This window comes from Protobothrops mucrosquamatus, unplaced genomic scaffold (assembly GCF_001527695.2).
Source record: "Protobothrops mucrosquamatus isolate PMUCROS unplaced genomic scaffold, P.Mucros_1.0 scaffold1485, whole genome shotgun sequence".
NCBI classification, from domain to species: Eukaryota; Metazoa; Chordata; class Lepidosauria; order Squamata; family Viperidae; genus Protobothrops; species Protobothrops mucrosquamatus.
In genome coordinates, this window is record NW_015387662.1 from 138,458 (window position 1) to 158,899 (window position 20,442).

General features: G+C 38.5%; 1 protein-coding gene across 1 annotated transcript in view; it reads right to left on the reverse strand.

The window, feature by feature from the left end:
* Positions 1 to 5,712: 5,712 nt before the first annotated feature.
* TXLNB (taxilin beta) overlaps positions 5,713 to 20,442 on the reverse strand; it is a 30,002-nt gene continuing 15,272 nt past the window's right edge. Inside the window, exons 6-10 of the mRNA XM_015822176.1 lie at positions 19,099 to 19,218; positions 14,762 to 14,836; positions 12,057 to 12,149; positions 8,103 to 8,198; positions 5,713 to 7,335 (exon numbers count right to left, since the gene is read on the reverse strand). Of these exons, the coding sequence (XP_015677662.1) occupies positions 6,793 to 7,335; positions 8,103 to 8,198; positions 12,057 to 12,149; positions 14,762 to 14,836; positions 19,099 to 19,218 (927 nt within the window). The 3' untranslated portion in view covers positions 5,713 to 6,792. The remainder of the gene's footprint in view (positions 7,336 to 8,102; positions 8,199 to 12,056; positions 12,150 to 14,761; positions 14,837 to 19,098; positions 19,219 to 20,442) is intronic.

Here is a 20,442-nt window from a genome sequence, read left to right on the forward strand (position 1 = left end):
GGAGAAAAGGTGGCGGAACTCAAACCTGGCCACGCCCTCATCAAACCCTAGGACCGCCCCTTTAGAGAACAGGAATGCAAGTAAAATTTGGGAGGGGCTATTTCCGGTGTGGGAGGGGCTATTTCCGGTGCGGCCGGCCCGGAAAAAGGTGCCGGAACGCGGTTCCGCCGCGTTCCGGCTGAAAAAAAGCCCTGGCTTTCTTTGAACTATTAAAGCAGCTGCATCTTTTTCTAAGTTCCCAGTTGTTTTAGAAACTGCCACTTATTGTCTCCACGTGCATTTACATATATAGCCATTTCACTTTGCTGAAAGATATATCCTGTACTGCATCTGGCAGAAATTTCTTTCCACAGCCACAGCCACCGCCATAACATTATATTATATCTGTGAATTGTTTTTCTTTTCTTTTTAAACAGGTACACATTGGAAGACCATCTATTACATTTTTTTCCTGTGTCCAAATGATCTTTCTCAAACTTGATAGAACTTTTTATTCACTGTGGCATTTGTATTTGATAACCTGATGGCAGAAATTTTGCCATGTGGGTAACCACACCTCCACATACAAATAACAAAATGAAGATATTAAATGTTAATCCTGCATTTCCCCACCCTTCATGAAGAAAAAGGAAAACATATGTTCCTAAAAAAAACAGCAGAATCTTATAGTGTTACAGTTCAAGAAAGAATCTTTGATCACAAACAAACTCCATTTAAAAACATTAAGTGCACATGAGAGTGTATGACTGATGCTTATTTGATCATTTTAAGTGAGTGAATTCCTGAAAGCCAGATTTGAGGCAACAGGTGATTCTGTCAGTGTGCTCTTGATAGGAAGACATGTAGCAAATTTAATTTTCTTCTGATTTAATTGTACGAGGTATGCAAGGGCAAATTATTGTGAGGTATCCAGTTTACCCTGTTTGCGTTTTGTCAGTAAAAGCCTTTTTTCCTCAAAAAGGGGGAAAGGTTTTGGATTGCACTTTTGCAGGGTAAAAATATGTACATAGCAAATGAATGTTGACAAAACTTTAAAACAATTGGTTGTGATGCCATTTTTGTGGTGTTAAGTTTTGGGGTTGTGATTTATCTGTATTAAAATAATAAATTGTGGTGGATTATGTTTTTGGCTGTTTTAAACTAGTCCAGATAAAGGTTCACAGCATTGTATGTAAGAGGCCTGTGCAAAGCATCCTGCAGATAATTTCTGCAGTAAGATAATGACAGAAATAACATGAGGGTCACTTCAGTGTCTGTTGTCACCATGAAAATGCAGGGCCCTGTTCTTACTTTAAGATAAGATTCAGCACCAAGCAGAATTGAACTGCAAAGAGTCCAGAGTGGTTTTGTCAGCCCAGATTCACATTAAGGCCTGACAGACCTTTGCAATATTGGTCAGTTTCCGAACACTGGTAGGCTTTAGAGGAGAGGTGTCCAACTTGAAGACTTGTGGACTTCAACTCCCAGAATTCCCCAGCCAGCAAACTTGAGAGTTTCAGTCACACAAGAACTCTATATACTACAGCAAGGGGTGTCAAACTTGTAACGTCACGTGACGTGTCGTGACATATCACGACTTTTTTTCCATTGCCGGCAATGGGGTGGGTGCGGTTTCGGCATGATGCATCCGGCCTATGGGCCGGCAGTTTGACACCCCTGCACTACAGCATCTGAAATCACCACCTGGAGTACCTCATTCAGGAAGCCAAACAGCCAGGGCAACAGGTATGAAATAAGTCTCACCAACAATAGGTCTTACCCAACCCTTCTACTTTATTAGTGGAACTCTGACTCACTCTGATCTCTGATGAGCAACTGAAAGAGCTGGACATATTTAGCCTTGCAAAAGTAAAAAAGGCAAAGCATTCATCACTTTTGAAATAACTCGTTAATCTTTCACCCAAAAGAGATTGTCTTTTCCCAGTTTTTTCAGAGCGCAGTATCTGGGATAATATGTTTAACTAGAAGGGAGGCAGATTTCTATTAAATGATAGAGGGAAAATCTATTATTTAAAGTTCAACAATAGAACCCTGAAAAGGAGTAGGCAGCCCTTCACTGAATGCATTCAAGTGGCAGCATTGTGTCTTGGATGTATGCTTTAATTTGCATTTTTACATTGAACAGGGTTGAACTGAATGGCTACCTTTGATTCTGATTCTCTGATGTGACAAGATTCAAGAGTCCGATTGTTTCAGGGACTCTATCTCATGAATAAAACAAGAAGTCTTTCATGATTTCTGCAGTTGATGCTGTTGCTAAATCTGAAGCAAGTAGCCAATTAAATGAATATATATGTTTCTGGAACAGCAATATGAAAGCCCTTATAGCCTGCTAAATCTGAAGCAAGTAGCCAATTAAATGAATATATATGTTTCTGGAACAGCAATATGAAAGCCCTTATAGCCATCGCAAAACATGGTTGAGACTTGACTCAACTCTTAGATGGGGTGCACACCAAAATTAAAGAGATGGCACAGAAAAGGTTTGCTTAACCAAATTATCAGTTTGTTATTTTCTAGGATGCCACTATAGATTGCTATGTTGTTTCTGATACCATATTTGGATATGCATTAATTAATAAAATGGGTTTCAGTCCTTTTTCAGGGAGAGCTTATGGTCCTTTTTAGTCACCAATAATATAAGGGTTTTACTGGCAGATGTCTGCAGTCTGGTCCTCCATATCATCATTAGTTTGATATTAAAAATTAAATGGGATTTCTGTGCCAGAGTCTCATTTGGTAGAACATATTTAATGGATATTAATCCCAAGATTTGTTTCTATCCAGTGAGATTGTTCTGGAAAGTCTTACTTTTGGATCACCTTCTGCACTAAAGGAGAATATACCATCTATATATATCTATTAGGAGCATTTCAGTGAAATACATTCTGATCTCTGTCGTTATATCTAAACGTGAACATGAAGCAGTCAAGAATGTATCGTCCTGAAACGGAATAGGCTCTTTCAGAGGACATGTGCTCTTGATATCTTGATTTCTTGACTGACACTAGGGTTTGAAAGCACTACTTAGTTGTTTGATGAATCCTTCACTCCTTCAAAAAAACAAATAAGATGTCACTTGGCTTCTAAGATTCAGGTTGCAAGACTTGCTTATAAAAGTTGCTTCCTTCTTTAAATAGGGTTCATTATTTTGGGCTACTAGCTCCTGGAAGCAGGCAACAGCAATATGGAGGAATAATCTTTTGTTTGTTTCTATATCGGATTGAAAATAAATACAGGCAATCCTGTATGAAGAGGCATTCCATATTAACAGTGGGCCATTTTTAAAAGAAAACTGCACGCATGAGAGCATGGATGGTGATGCTGGAAGGAAACGAGTGTGAAGCTCAGACTGCATAAAATGTAGTTGGAATTATTTGAAGAAACAGGTCTGGATTTAAATGGAAAGCTGAATCTGTTGTCAGAGTTCTATACATCTTTTATTCCTTATCAGCTTCCTAGGATAATGATCTAAAATACTAGCCAAAAGTCCCTTTTGATCAGCTGTTATCCATTTATATCATATACCTAAGGTTTCTAGAGTTTCCTTAGTAATAGCAAATTTTACATTATTTTCTAAAATATTTGGAAAAAAGTTACAAGTTCTTGATTTATGACTAATTGAACCCATAATTTCAGTGATGGTTGTAAAGTGGGTCACCACACGACCACCAGATTTTATGACCTTTTTTGTGGTGGTTTTTAAGCAAGTGAGGTTATAAAGCAAACATGTGATTGTTAAGCAAACCCATTGTTCACTACAAGGTTTTTTTTTTTTTGCCAGGAATCTGAAGTAAATGGTGGCTTCTAGCAAAAATGTAAAATTGTAGTCACGTGACTACAGGATGCTGCAAACAGCCATGAATGCAGGCTGGTTACCAAGTGCCCAAAATGTACATGATTGAGGACAGATGTCAGAACTTCAAATCCTGTGATCCCTTTTTTGGAATCTGTTGTAACTTTGAATGGTCACTAAGTGACCGGTTCTAAGTGGAGGACTACCGGTATCCCAAAACAACCCAATCCCTTATAAGTTGTATAAAACGACAAGTAAAGCTCATTTGGTTCCTTAACGTCATGTAGAAACTGAAAAATAATTGTGACCATCAGTTTGGGCACAGGTTTTTCCTGGCTGCTTGAAATCCTTGATCTGTAAGTACAGTGGATAAAGTTGTAGTTGTTGCTGAACTAGAGCTGTGTGTGCACCAGCCTTTCAGTATTTATGGCTTTAAAAAGTGAGAAGTGTTGAATACGTGGAAACCCTAATTCTGTCTGTTCATTGCCTTCAAATACATTAATTTTATGCATGTTTCCATAAGGATTACTAAGGAAATTTATGAGATATCCAGGAGATGGACCACTCAAACAGGATACTTCAAAAATCATCTTGTAGCCAGAATCCTATTTGTAATAGTCCCTAGAAACATTTAGCTATTAATCTGGATCTGTCAGGGGTTTTCAAAACATATCTTTGGACTTCACTACAAGCTTGCCTCTCATTTCTGCCTGATAGATGTGTCATTTCAATGAAGATCTCCGGCATAGACTTGCTATTAATGATTCATTTGGCTTGTCTTACAGACTCTGCCTGTTTGGGTGGGGCTATGGGATCAAAGGCCCGACATTATTGCTCTTATATGTAACACTTCTTTCTGTTTTGCCTTTGTAGTCATTTCTAGTATTTTTAAATTGGTTTGGAGACCAACCTGCTCTCCCGCTCTCCAAAGTGCAATCACAATAAATTATACAGTACAGTATAATGGTATAGAGATCTTCATAGAGATTTTCTAATGTCTAATGCTGAGGGATTCCTACTGTGAAATTGTTTCTGGAGTAGTCTATAATTTGAATCTCTTCAATAAAGGTGGTAATGTAGGTAGATGATTAGTAACTATTTTTCAGATGGTTCTTCAGATTACTGAGATAATATCTCTCCAGTGTTTTGAAGAATCTGATCATTATTAGGCCTAATTCAAATTTATAGTCCACATAAAAATATTCACATCTGATAACTTGTTTTTGAAATATGAGCTTTCATCTAATAAAAGAAACAGCAAAAAACAAAAAAAACAAAACAAAACCCAGTGAATGGAAACTATTAAGGCAATGTTTAAAATACTAAGGAGGTTAGAAATGAAAATCTTATTACTGAAACTAGGCTAGAATTCCTCAGATGTGCTGTGTTTAAAAAACATGTAAATTCAATTGATAGCCATAAAATCATATAGTCTACCTAACATACTGAATCATTGTTTAATTCAGGAGGATCCAATGACAAACCTAGGTACTAGATTGTGACCATACATGTTTGAATAATATTTTTTTAATAAGACAAATTGTTTGTAATATAAAACTCAAAATATGAATGCAGAATGTGTTTCCAACCTTGGACCAGTACCGGTCAGTGGCCTGTTAGGAACTGGGCCACACAGCTGGAGGTGAGCGGCGGGAGAGTGAGAGATCGAAATCAACCCCCCCCCCCCAATCCATCAATTAATTGTCTTCCATGAAACCAGTCCCTGGTGCCAAGAAAGTTGGGGACTGCTGATGTAGAATATAGGAAGAGAGGTGGGCAATTTTGCATATTTTATAACAACAAAAGAATTAACTGCAAAAGGAACACCTAATTTTTGAAAGCAAAAATTAAATGCCATGCCCAAATCTGAGGGCTACTTGTTCTTGCACTGTATCCTGAAAGATTTCCAAAGTTAGTTTATTTTTCAAGTCATATTTTATTACTAGAGATGTAACCTTATATGCAAATGCAGCAATTCTAAACTTGGACATGGATCAGTGTTCACACCGTCATTCTATATCATAAAATATATGATAAATCACTTCATACCAGATCCCAAGTTAATGTGCATGAATTTAAAACAAAAAGATTTGTTTTCAGAAATCCAGAACATTTCCAAAGACTCAACTATGATGAAAGTAGCAGAAAATTATAGGATGAATTACTGTTAGGTAATTAGGCCAAGATGCTTTATGTTTGAAATGCTAGAAGTAGGAAGGAGCTCAGGTTTTAGTACGATAGGTATCTGAAAATATCTCTTTTTGATGATAGCCTATTTAAGCTTCAAATGTTTGAACTTTGAAATTCTAACCTTAGTAATTTTCATATTACATGAACCCTATTGTCAGCAATCAATCTATGGTGGTGTTGGTTTATAGCCCACATGATTATAAATCTCTGTCCAGTTAATAGATTGCTGATAGAAATTATTTATTTGCTTATTTATTATTTGGTATCCCAATCCCTGGAAAGATCAAATAAGTAGGATTGCTAAATTCAGTCAGAAATACTGATTGAATCATTTATATACCATATATATAATCAGTAGCTTAGGACTTGCTACCCTGGCACTATATTTTACTACTTCTAAATTCATTTTAATTTTATCCTTAAGGCTTGGTAGCTTTTGCTGTCTCAAGCACACCAAGCTCTTCCTTTTCCCAACTATTTGTTTATTTAATTTATTTGGAGCATTTTGAGAGTAGGCTTCCCATAGGAGGACCTATCCATATTGTAAAAGTTCCGTTGGAAATGAAGACTCTTAATTCTACTAAATGTTAGAGAAGCTATTGGGTTTACCTGAATGAGAAACAAAGCAAATTCAAACACCACCAGTAATCATGGGATACAGCAACCTGTATTCTATGAAACTGAAGCAGGTTTGAAAACACTTGTAAAGCCATCTTATTATGAAAGACAGAAATGTTTAGGAAAGGATTGGAGAATGTCATTTTGGGGGGAAAAATGCATTATAGCATTATATGCATTATATCATGCTAATCAACATCTTCCATGTCAGTATTTGAGAGCTTCAACACTGGATGATCTGGACCAAGTTTTACTGTGTCGCCCTCTGGTTCCTCTGCTTTGGGCATGGATGTTGGATCAATACAGCAATCCTGGTTGCCTTGTGGCTTGCAAGAAGCCAATATCATCTCAGGAGGAGAAATTGGGTCACATACTTTGGGCTCATGTAGTTCTTCTACTTTTTCTTCATTGGTTGGGATCATAGGCATATTCACATGAGACACCATGAAAGCTGTAGCCAAATCTTTGGGGATAATTTCACTGGTGGCAGATGGCTCATCAACAGCCTGACTTGTAACTGTAGTCTTATTCTCCAGACTATCCTCCACCCCAGCTTGCTGTTCTTCTTCCTCATCTTCTTCTGCCTCCTCTTCTTTGTTCTCTTCAGGGAATTGTGCTTCTTTTATTTTTTTGTACAATACGTTCCGTTCCTCCTGCAGAGCTCTGCAAAGATTTTCTAGTCTTTGAATTTTCACTACAAAACATTCATATTCCTTGGCCCTCATGGATTTCTGTGATAGAGTAAAAAAAGAAAAATATTTGAAGGCTGCCAAGCTGATAACACGACAAAAGAGAATCTAAATGGCCAGACAAATCTGTCCTCCTTTTCTTGTTTGCTTGTTCAAATACTACTTAAAAGGTAACCTCAAGGTCCTACCATTGGCTTGCCATTTCTGCAAACTTTATGGTATCCTGGACCTTTTATGCCCGAGATTTTACATTCAATTTATGCAAATCTATAGAGCCAGCTAAGACTTCTTAGAGATGCTAATTTTAGCTTGCAGGATGCGAAAGGGTGTGTGCGAAAAGGGAAATTGGGAAATTACAAATTATAGCATGTTGCTCTTAGCCTTTCACTTCTGCAATGCATGAAGCCCGCCCAAGTCATTCTATTATTGCATTTAAATCATGTTAAAAGTCTTTTTTTAAAAATATTTTGCCAACTTGCTCAGTGAAAAATGCAAATGGGATAATTGGATTGTGCAAATGTTATCCAGTGGCCATGCATGCTGACAGCTGGATTGCCTCTGAATTAAAGCGTGACTCCAAATTTCAGATTTCTTTAATTTTATCATTTCATTTCCCACATGCAACAAGAGCTTACATAACTCTATTCTGTTACTTCGTTTATTAATTGCCACTAAGCAGACAAATAAGTATGAACAGTATTGGAAATCTTTCCAGTAATAGTGACGTCATGGCTCCCTTATTAAGAACATTTTAATGAACAAGATTATATGGCTTTTATATGCAACTGATTTTAAAATTTGTTTCATACCTCTTCAATCATGTCCAGTAAAGCTTTGTTACAGTTCTCAAACCTTGCTTTCCATGTGGCTGTATCCTTTTCCAGTTTTTTCATTTTCTTTGTCATCTGTGAAAAAAATAAAAATCTAGTGGACAGAGCAGGAAAGTTAAACTTGACTTTTTCCTAAATGGCTTACCTTAGGGCTGCGTAAGCTAATTAAATGCTCATACAACCTCCAAATTAATTTAATGGATTTTGTATGAGAATCGTAGCTTCATAGATGGTTCCCAATTATTACTCTCAAAGATACTAGTCCAAACCTAAGGGGTTGTATCCAACATTGTGTGAGTGTACTTATTCATGTAATTAAGCTTCCTTTCTCCATATGCTGCTTAGGTTTGATATAGTATTCTTCAATTCTCAGACTGGGATACACTTAAAGGGAGTTATCCATTCAACTGGTGGATACTACTACATCAGTGGACAGGCACTCTTCATGTGTAGACAGACATATCAACCATGAAGAGGAAACAGCAAAATGGTAAAATGTTGGTGGATATATTGAGATTCTACTACATATTCCCCATTTGAGTGTCTGGATTGAAAAAAATATTAGAGATGGGGAATATTTCAGAAATTATCCTGCCTACAAAAACCTAAATTGTATAAATACTCATATTTTTTATTATTCTCTTTCCTTGCTTCTATATACTTGTTTTGTTATTTCTTATTCTATCTATAATTCTTTCAACAATTCTTTCTCTAGCCCTGGAAAAAGTAGTTGACCATCCCATCTAGCAACTTGCGCTACACCATATTTTTTGGAATACTGTGTGACTTTCCTTCCTGAAAATATAGACTGGGGTGTGGGACAACCTGCCACGCAGGGAAGGGGAAAATCACCCAAATTGGTCGGCCCCCATGTTCCCTTATATCATAATTATATTTTTTACATTTCTATACCTTCATCTAAGAGTCACAAAATGGTCTATAACAGTGGTGGTGAACCTATGGCACGGGTGCCAGAGGCGGCACTCAGAGCCCTCTCTGTGGGCACGCGCACCATCGTCCCAGTCCTAGGCCTTCAGCTGGGTTTTATAAAACCTTTTCACTTTAGGCCGCTGCCGCCATGTACCAAAAAAAAAAGGTTCAATTAGTCAATTTCAACTTCTCGCGGGAAAAAAAAGATCTTGCAAAGTTGGAATTGATTGATTGAACTTTTTAGTCCCACCCAGTCTGCCGTTACCACCGCAGCCACACCCAGCCAATGGGCCACACCCAGCCAGCACTCGACGATGCATAAGTTGGTTTTGGTTGCACTCAGTTTCTAAAAGGTTCGCCATCACTGGTCTATAACAAAAACCATTTATTTTGAAAAATCAAGATATGAACCACCATCAGAAAACTAATTGATTAAAATAATGTAAATTAGCAGTCTACAACAGTTGGAAGCAACTGCACGAGGGCTTGAATAAAGGGGTCACCTTAAGCCAGGGGTGTCAAACTCAATTTCATTGAGGGCCGCATCAGCATTGCGGTTGCCCTCAGGGGGCCGGGTGGGTGTGGCCAGGGTGGGTGCAGCCTACTGGGTGGGTGTGGATGGAGTGGGTGTGGCCTACTGGGTGGGCATGACCAGCTCTACAACGTTCACGTCAAGGGTGCCTGTGGGGGCCTGGGCAGGAGTGGGACAGATCTGAGGGTCTCTGGCAGAAGGCATGGTCCATTTCTTCATTCCTCACAAAGGGTGACACTTCCCCAGCATCCACCCAGGGGGCGGGGCCGACACAGCAGGGGCTGGTTCCTCGCTGTTTCTAGGCGGCCTTGTGGAGCTAAGACTGAATGCGTTTCAGCATAGATGGCCACCACAAAATTGTACATTGGCTCCAGGCCGGCCTGGGCAGCGGGGGCCGTTCCCTCACTGTTTCCAGGACGGCTTTGCGGGCCACATGAAACCACTTCGCGGGCCACATCCGGCCCCCGGGCCTTGTGTTTGACATGTCTGCCTTAAGCTGTTTGCATGTTGCAGAGATCCTTTTTCTACAGAGATGAGAGAAGAGTGGTAAGAAACCTCTTCCTGAGTTCATATCTTATGATTTCATATCCAAAAGTATGCAAATGAATTTTGCTGTCTTCTTCCTGGAATTGTACCTTAGGATTTAAATCTATGCTTTCTTATCCAAAAAATATGTAAATGAGTGTTGATGTCAATCCTTACATTCATTCTCATTTTGATTTCTGTGATCACTTGTCATATTATGAAGATGGAATGGTTCAGTGTGTGTGCAAAGATTTTTAAATCCACGTTAGACATGTTAAAAATATCTGTCAGGAAAATCAAAGGTGCATAATACATACAAAGTACTATAAAGCTGACATCTTTGCTGTTTTTCCCTTTCTGGAGATCCTCAGAATAAATATCAATCTATATGTAATCTTACAAAACATAAGCTTATGAATACAGATATAATACTTGATTTTTTTTTTCCTGTTAGGCTAGCAAAAATAGAATGCTGTTGCAATAACACCATCAATTTCTACATGTTTTCCATCTTTTTTTATATATAAATGAATAATACAACGGCAACTTAATGGCGATTTTGTGGATAATTCCAAGCAGTGAGTAAGTGTAAAGCATGCCTATTGTCAGCTTCTTAAATAATTTGTAGGGCTGACATAAGCATGGAACATTTTTCATAAGAATCTGTTCTTCAATTTAATACCACTTAATTCTACTCCATTAACAACATTCTGAATTGTTATAAACTTAACCAAGTGAATTAATGATTCTATCATCTGATCACTCTTTCCTGAACTTTTTAAAACATGGTTTCTGGCTCCTAGCAGTAGGATTTCTTTCACAGTTTGATAAAACATGATATCTAAGAAGTTCATGGTCTTTCCATTTCTCTAAATGAAAATGCTTACAAGAAGATAACAAAGCAAAAGAGCTAAAAGGATGGCAGTACAAAATACAACAAAATAGGAAGCTGTGTTTATAAATACACTTTTTATTATGGCTAATGCTGTGAACTTCAGAGTCCCATGTTTTGCAAATCAATCATAATAATACAAATGGCCTTAATGTTTACAACATGAATCTTTTAGGGCTCTAACGTGGACATTTTCCTATTATGCCGCAAACTCCCAAGTTTGCAGAATTGTACTACACTGATACTATCAGAAATGGCTAGGACAGAACTTTGTTTCTACCCTTATAGGGCCCAAAGATGATTTTTCAGGAGGCAACTGGACTTTCTTTTTTCTCTTTGAAGACATTTCACTTCTCATCCAAGAAACTTCTTCAAGTCTGACTGGATGGTGGGGAATGGGAGGATGGAAGGGAATATCCAGTCAGAGCTGACGAAGCTTCTTGGATGAGAAGTGAAACATCTTCAAAGAGAAAAAAGAAAGTCCAGTTGCCTCGTGAAAAAGCACCTTTGGGACAACTATGACCTGGATGACTGAGAATCTCCATAGACATATCCTTATAGGGCCTTTTAAAAATAAACATTCCTTTCTAAAACATGAAGAAAATTGTACCGTCAATTGTCACTGTATTTCAGGGCTGTGACATTGGAGAACTCTGAAGGATCAATGAAGGGACTGGAAACCGCCATAGGCTACATAATAGTTACTCCCAGTCTACAGATGACCGAACAATCTATTTATTTGCTTAGTGGTTTCTAAAACCCTGCACGCTCCAGCCCTATTTTATGTTCTTTACTGGAGAAATCAACCAACCGAAACCCAAGATTTCATTCCTCAAAAGCTAATAAACGAACGGATCTAAATATCTGGAAACTTGATAGAGTAATCTAGGATACAGCACATCCTCAAATTATCAGTAGAGAAGTTTATAAACTTTTATAAACAAAAAATTGGTTGGGAAACCTTGAAAACCAAACGAAATCAACCCGAAAGACGTTCAGTGGTGTCCTTTAACAACATGGAAAGTGTAGAGTTGGAATGCAACGTATAACCCACCTTGTCCATTTCTTGCTTAAAGTTGGCAAACACTTCATTGCTGTTTGTTAGCGTTTTCTGAAATTCTTCAAAGCGTTCAGAGTAGAGGGTCAGCTGCATTCAAAGGAAGGAAAAAAAACGTGGTCAATTACACTCACCATTGCACAATAATTAGCACTCAATTCAGTTCAATTCAAAAGATCGCAGAAAGGTAGTAAGATGAAACTTTTAGCTTGGAATTTAAGGTATCTTAAAAAGAGTTTGCAGAAGAAGACTTTTCCATCCTCTGCCATCTTCAAAGGAAAATCAAGATGTTCCTGAAAAATGAGGATGTGGTATAAGGAGTGGGAGAATTGGGCTTGGATCCTAAAGGAAGTTATATTACGGAGGTTCATTAAAGAAAGCTTTCCCTTCCAAAGAATTAGGAAATGATGGCATCTTGTAGGCATTCCAGATGCATTTGCTAAACTTCAGCTCCCAGAATTCCTCACAATTATCTTCTAGGTTATCAGCTCCCGGAATTCTTCATGTTTCTCCAGGATACTTGCACTTCAGCAATAAACAGGAGTGCCATAGGTTGCCTGTCCCTGCTCTGCTGACTCAGGTAAGTGAGGGTGCTAGTATTGGGATAATGGAATCCAATGTCTAACATGATCAACACGGCATAAAGAACAGTTTCCTAACAATTTCACTATATCAGATGTTCAAAATCGCAAATTGCTAGCCCTTAAAATGTCCCTAAATGCTAAACAGATGTAGATAATCCCACTGGTTTCGCTATATGAACTTTGGGAAATAACATTTGTAATAAGGACAAAATATTTTTCTTTTCACTGTTTTTCCTACCTTGGACAAAACCCAGCTTCAAATACTCAACCATCCTTGATGGTTTATAACAAACATGTCAAATACAAGGCCCGGGGGCCATATGCGGCCCGCAAAGTGGTTTCATGTGGCCCGCGAAGCCATCCTGGAAACAGTGAGGGAATGGCCCCCACTGCCTTGGCCCTGGCTCAGACCGGCTGGGAGCCAATGTACAATTTTGTGGTGGCCATCTATGCTGAAACGCATTCAATCTTAGCTCCACAAAGCCGTCTAAAAACAGCGAGGAACCAGCCCCTGCCGCATTGGCCCCACCTCCTGGGTGCATGCTGGGGAGGTGTCACCCTTTGTGAGGAATGAAGAAATGGACCACCCCCTTCTGCCAGAGACCCTCAGATCTGTTCCACTCCTGCCCAGGCCCCCACAGGCACCCTTGACACGAACAATGTAGAGCTAGCCATGCTCACCCAGTAGGGCACACCCACTCCATCCATGCCCACCCAGTAGGTCGCACCCACCCTGGCCACACCCACCCAGCCCCCCGAGGGCAACCACAATGCTGATGTGGCCCTCAATGAAATTGAGTTTGACACCCCTGGTTTATAACATTGCATAATTTCAATTCCTCTTTGACCTCTGCAGCTGTATCTGATCTAGCATAGGTTGGTATCAAATTCTTGTTGCCGATTCCATATATTTAATATACTCCTTGATAATAAAAATGGATGATTAAAAAAAGGGTAAAAACATTCTAAACATGAAACAAAGAGGAATGTATGCTGGCTTTGAATCTTTTTTAAAGAGAAAATATTCTTAAAATAAAAAGGAATAGATGATGGAAGAAAATAAGAAAAACAAGAAGCCAAATTTCTCCAATTTTTCTCAATTCCAAGTTAATTAGACTGCAACTTCCCAAACTTTAGCTGGAAGTGAAATGAAATAAATTCAACACAACGATACAGGTACAGCGATACAATTTATGACCATTGGGATCAGAATTTCAGTCGCTAAGTGATGTGGTTCTTAAGCAAGTCATCATTGGCTGGACCAGATTTTATGGCCATTTTTAGTGCGGTTGCTAAAGAAATCTGTGCGGTTGTAAAGTGAGCCATGTGGTCATGAAGTGAATCACGTTCATTAAGCAACTCCAGCTTTCCCCATTGATTTTGCTTGTCAGAAGCTGGCTGGGAAGTTCCCAAATTGGGATCACATGACTGCTGGGGTTATACAATGGTCGTAACTTTGAGGACAGGTTGCAAGTGATTTTTTTTTAGCACTATTGTAACTCTGAAACATCATTAAACAATTGGTTGTAAGTCAAGGACTACCTGTATTAACTTGGGAGAGGTTGCGCTAAGGCATGCTAAAATATTTTTTTTATCAATACAAGATAAAAATAATTAAAAACTATTAACTATTAAAATAATTAAACACTATTTTGATTAGCACTGATTATACTTTTCTATTTCTAGCCATCACAAATCAATATTGTTAATTCTTCCTATCTCTTACCATGTGATAAATTATAATAGAACACTCTATGCTAATATTTCCAATAAAAGGTATGGACTGCTCCACTCTAGTAATTCATAAGGATTTAATCCAGGGCTCTTCAAATTTGGCCCTTTTATGACATGTGGACTTCAATTCCCAAATTCCTCAGCCAGCATGCCTAGCTGAGGAATTCTGGGAGTTGAAGTCCACAAGTCATAAAAGGGCCAAGTTTGAAGACCCCTGATTTAATCTAATGCATGCATGCTACCCTGTTCTTTTTCCAGGGAATATGCTTAAATGGGGTTTGAACATAGATAAGTTTTACAACGTTTTATCCACTTTTATACATCTAATATGGTGAGCATGGCTAGTTGAAAAAGTACATAATAGAAACAAGGGCCTTATTTTACCTGAGCCCGGAGAACAGTGTCTTGTTCCTTCAGCATTTTTGCCTGTAGTTTCCATTCTGCAGCTTGTTTGAGTAGCTATTTGGGATTTAAGAATGCACACAACATTTGAAAGATCAAGTGATTTAAATTTATTTATTTATTTTTTTTGTAAATGTGCTATTAATATGAAATTACTTTTTTTTAAACAAATATTTTTGTTCTAGTAACATAGTATGGTAGTTTTTCTTCTTCTTTTTTCTTTTTACGACCCTGTAATCCCTTTTTATCTCATGTGGAATCAGGGTGACTGAACGGAGCTGAGTGTTTACTGGCAAAATGTCCTTCCTGACACCTATGTGGAGTTCTTAGCAGATATTTACACTTTATATTCTGATAGAGCAGTGTTTCTTAACCCTGACAATTTTAAGTCATGTGGACTTCAACTCCCAGAATTCCACAGCCAGCATTGCTGGTTGTGGAATTCTGGGAGTTGAAGTCCACATGCCTTAAAATTGTCAAGGTTGAGAAACACTGTGATAGAGAAACATTTGTCGCTCCCTAGGATTGAACTCTCAACCTTCCGAGTGGGAGATGAGCATCTTCCCCTCTAGGCAACTTTAAAATAAGAGCTATAAATCTAAGCGAAATGTTGATTTGGCTCTTCATGAGGTTTTCAGAACATTGTCCTTTTAAATCCTCCTTGCTTTGGTGGGAAACAACAAAGATTAAAATAAAACCCATGTAGTATGGTAATGGTGATAGCAAAGCAGAGCGAACTACTGTTAGTCAATGACAAATGCTAATTATTCTGAGGTCTGAATTAGATTTCAGACTTAATTCTTAATCCTACAAACTATCTGCATTTTGATATTGCGGAACGTTTTGCCAGAGCTGCATGGCCACCTGTTTAAACTTGAATTAGTTTTTACCTGTCATAGCCAAATAGAACAGATGAGGCAGAAACTGCTTGTATGTGTAATGTGTTCTGGCTCATTAATGAGTTTTATTTTGCCCTCTCCACTCTATAGCTCAACTTGACACGTCTAATTTACAAGACAAATCTGGGAGCTACTTGTAACAAAAGCAACTGTTCAAAGCAATATTTTCAATTAGCACTTTTTTTTTTTAAAGGCGGATTGTATAGCCTGGAGTTATCTTCCAAATTAGAGAAGTTCTGGGCTGATAATCGGTGCTTTTATTAATAAAATATGACGGAAGGGAAAGCCAACTCATAAAGAATATACAATTCCTGAATGCAGTTGGTTGTTCTTGTTTGCTTCTAGAAAAAAAAGAAGGGTTAATATTATTTCATTTTTATTTATTAATCCAATTTATATAGCTGCCCATCTCACCGAAGGGGACTTTGAGTGGCACAAAACAATAGATAAAACAGCCAATATAATAGCAGATAAAAATCTAAAAAAAAATCCACAGTAATAACATACAAACAAAAATACTCAACATAGGTGAAGGGAGGATAAAAAGGGCCTCCTCCCTCAACAGTGAAGGCACTGAGACAAAGATTTGATTCCGTAGGAGCCCCAGTCTGGAGGGCTGTTCAAAAAACCAAAAGGGATGGGGCCAATCTAATTTTAGGAGGAAGGATATTCCGAAAGGCAGGTGCTACAGCAGAGAAGGCATGTCTCCTAGGATTGACCAAATGTAGTTCCCTAGCCAAGGTACCTACTGCATGCCTTCTCTCCTTGATCAAATGGGGTAGGCTGATACAAATAGGCAGAGGTGGTCGCTCATATAGCTTGCTCTAATACCGTGAAGGACTTTAAATGTTTAAAACCATCACCTTGAATTGGACCTGGAAGGAAACCGGCAATGAGTGCAGATTGCGGAGCAGAAGTGTAATATGTGCTGCCCTAGGAGAACACACAACTGACAACGCCACTGCATTTTGTACCAACTGAGGCTTCCAAATAGTCTTCAAGAGGAGCTCCATGTAGAGTGCATTGCGCTTATCTAATGAGTAGGCCAGGGGCAGGCAACCTTGGCTCTTTTATGACTCGTGGAATTTAGCTCCCAGAATTCCTGAGCCAACATGGCTGGCTCAGGAATTCTGGGAGTTGAAGTCCACGAGTCATAAAAGAGCCAGGGTTGCCTCCCCTGGACTAGGCCATCTCGCCATGGCTGACTCGCTACATCCTACTTGTTGCAGCCAACTCACTGCGGGACAACTTGCCATGGGACAATTCAACATGGGATTAGTTCCTTTTATTATTCATCAAACCTTACAAAAGCTGGTAGTCATAGGAATGATTTCCTTTAATATAAGAGATAAAATAATTTTGACAAAAACGTGGTCAACAAAAATAAAAGGAACTAAGTGAATCTCATGGCAAGTTGTCCTGCAGTGAGTAGTGAGTTATCCCATTGTATATATGGGCCTTAAAACTATTGGCTGTAGCTCCTAAAGCCCCTCCATAAAGTTTGCATTAGGTTGTAATTTTTTCATCTGAATTGAAAGAAATGATATTCATGGAAGTGGTTAATTATTAACTACATTTAAGTACTATGCTCTTAATTTAATGTAAGTAAAATTAACGCATAAAAAGTATCAAATTTAATTTTTGTATTGAATCCACTTCTTTTTTTATTTTGCCCTCACCTACTTCTTGGAGTGTATCACATAATCACACCATTATGCAATGAGAAATTAAAATTGTTCCCGTATGAAATATAAATTTTGAAACAAATGTAGAAAAGGAATTTTTTAACTGAACAATATTTACCAAAGTTTGGGCTAAAGGATATTTAAATTTTGAGCATGGCATTACATATGTTTTGAATACGATCAATACTTTTTAAAATTATTTTAAATTAAAGGAGAATTAAACTGGTTGGATTGCAAGCAGCGAATAAACATTAAGGCCACCAGGGGGCAGCAGGGTTATTCTGCTGCTAATGCAAAATGCAACTTTAAGCAATTTCAAAACTAAAGCATTTTGGTCTGATATAAAATCTAAAGATCAGCTTTTTCCTAATTTGGTATGCCATAAAGAATATATTATGTTGTAGATACTATTGCAAAATATGTTAAACATTCAAATGAATTTTTGAATCATGACCTATTGAAATATTTCATCTAAAAATAGGCACCTTGTCAATGGATCTACTTGCTTACAACTAAGTACAAGGACCTATCATAAGTATCCTATAATTAGTATCATTAGTATGCTGAACCATTATAACTTCAAATGGTCGCTGAGCAAGTGCATGTTAAATGAGGACGACCTGTGGTAGATTGGATAGGAAGAATATGGGTTCAAATTATTACTCAGTTATGGAGTTAAGCAATCTCCAGACAGATCGTATCTTAATTCAACTAATAGTAATCACAAAATTCCAGGGAGAAGAAATTAGGGGACTTATAGATACATCTTGAGCTCCTTAGTGGACGTTTCAAATGTCACTACGACAAATGAGCCCATTGCTTCCTGAAACCAGCAGATACTTCTGCTTTTTATACTTAAGGGAGGGTGAACATAACCTATTCTGGAATGGAAGACCTGTGTGATTCTGGCTCCTAAAGTTTCAAAATGATGCACTCCTGCCTCTGATGACAACAAGAAGGGCTAAGACAGTGGTGGCGAACCTATGGCACGCATGCCAGAGGCGGCACTCAGAGCCCTCTCTGTGGGCACGTGCGCCGTTGCCCCAGCCCCGCCTTTTCTCCATGGCCCCCTCCTTACCAGCAGCCCCCCCAGAGGAGAGTTGTCTTCGGGCGTGGCCCATGCATAGCAGCGCAACCAAGGATATGGCAGCCGGGCAGCAGGGACAAGACTCCACCCTCACACCCCGTCGTGTGCAGATGATGCTGTGGGGCACGGGTGGAGGGTGTGGCCACCATGGCACTGCAGGGCTGCCTGAGTGATCTGCAGTGGGCTGTGGAGGCAGTGGGTGGCCCTATGGGCAGGCGGGGCGGGCGGAGTAGGTGGAAGCGGGCAGGAGGGGTGGGGCGGTTTTTGGGCCCATCACTGGGCTAAGAGATATTGTGTGAGCTGCCATAAGGATGCAGTTGCATCTCTCCAGTTCTAGTCTGGTAACAGAGTCATAGTCCCGTCTGCCTGTCTGACAGCCCTGTCTGTTAGAGTATGGAGGGGTTGAGAAATTGGGAGGCCATCAATTCTAGGCCTCAGGCATGAAAGCCTTCTGGGTGACTTGGGGCCAGTCACTCTATCTTGGTCCAACCTCAGAAAGTTGATGTTGTGGAGAAAATAGAAGACAGGAATATTATGCACATCAACTTGAGTTGTAAAAAAATAAAAGACAGGATATAAAACAAACAAAGGGCATTTCAGGGGTGAACACAAACTACACATAAACAACTTAGGAAAAAAATTGAATACATATTCCTTTTCTCGCTGATGCTTTTCTTCAGCTTCTTTCATGACCTCTTGTGACTGTTCCAACTTGGCATCTACCAGTTTCTGCTGAAGTTCTCTGTGCTTAAATATTTTATCAAGATGCTGGAAGGGAAAAAAAAATACAGAGAGAGAGAGAGATAAAGAGATGGGGGAATGCTAGAGTACATGATTAAGACTGCAGTCTCTCTATGAATCTGGGAATAAGTCTCATCGGGAATTATTTTTGAGTAGGCAAGTACCGAATTGCGCTGTTAACAACAACAAACTTAAAATAGCAGAAGTATTATGAAGTTATTTCAACTTCTGTTTGTTGGGAAGAGATTATTTAGATTTTTAAATTATTTAAAGATGTTAAGTATCCCCAATAAAAACAATTCTGAAATTACAAGCTACACAAGATCAAGTAAATAGAGCTTTTCTTAGTTCATGCATCATAATTTCTTTATAGCTGCTGAAATTTATTTGCAGCATTCCAAATATGTTTATTTTACTGGTGATATTTATTTATTCAATTTATATGGCTGCCCATTTCACCACAGCAACTCTAGGTGACTAACATTACATAAAAAGCACAATACCAAAATAAACATCAAAGTACAACCATATAAAAACTTATAATGGAGGCAAACTCCATCAGCAATAAAACAACATTTCATGGGCTTCAATTAACTTACTGACCCTCAGTGTTGCTGAATAAATACATTGGTTTTTTTAATAAAGAATAAAAAGGAATGATTAAGTTACGAATATTGAGTCTAGAATAAAAATGCTATGGCATGTTAGTTGCAATGAAGGGAGGTACACATAACAAAACTACAATAGATCTCTTCTTTAGGGAGGAGAGAGAGAAAAAATCTACTAAAAATCTACTAAGAAAGCCATAAAAGAACATTCAAGCTTCTGAAATTTAAGGAACTTATCATCAAGGCACAATGCACAAAAACAGATGATAGGCAAAACTCCAAAAAGTCCAAAGTATAGCTTAGACTGCTTAGACTTAATTCAATTAGAAATTACAAGGCGAATAAACCCCTTATTGATTTTGCAAATTTTGCATATTTTGCAAAATGTCTGCAACATTAACAATCTGGGACAGAAGAATGGTTACTCTTACTCCAGTGCCACAAGGCTGTATCTAATTCTCAACTTTGGGGGAACATCCTAAAAAGTGCAGATAGTCCTCATATAGCAACCATAATTGGAATCAGTCACTTGGTTGTTTAGCGAAGTGGTTGCTAAGTGAAAATGTGACTGTACTTATGATATTACTTCAGTTTTCTTTTGCTTTACAGACCTGTGAAGGTGATAAATGCAGGGATTGGTCAC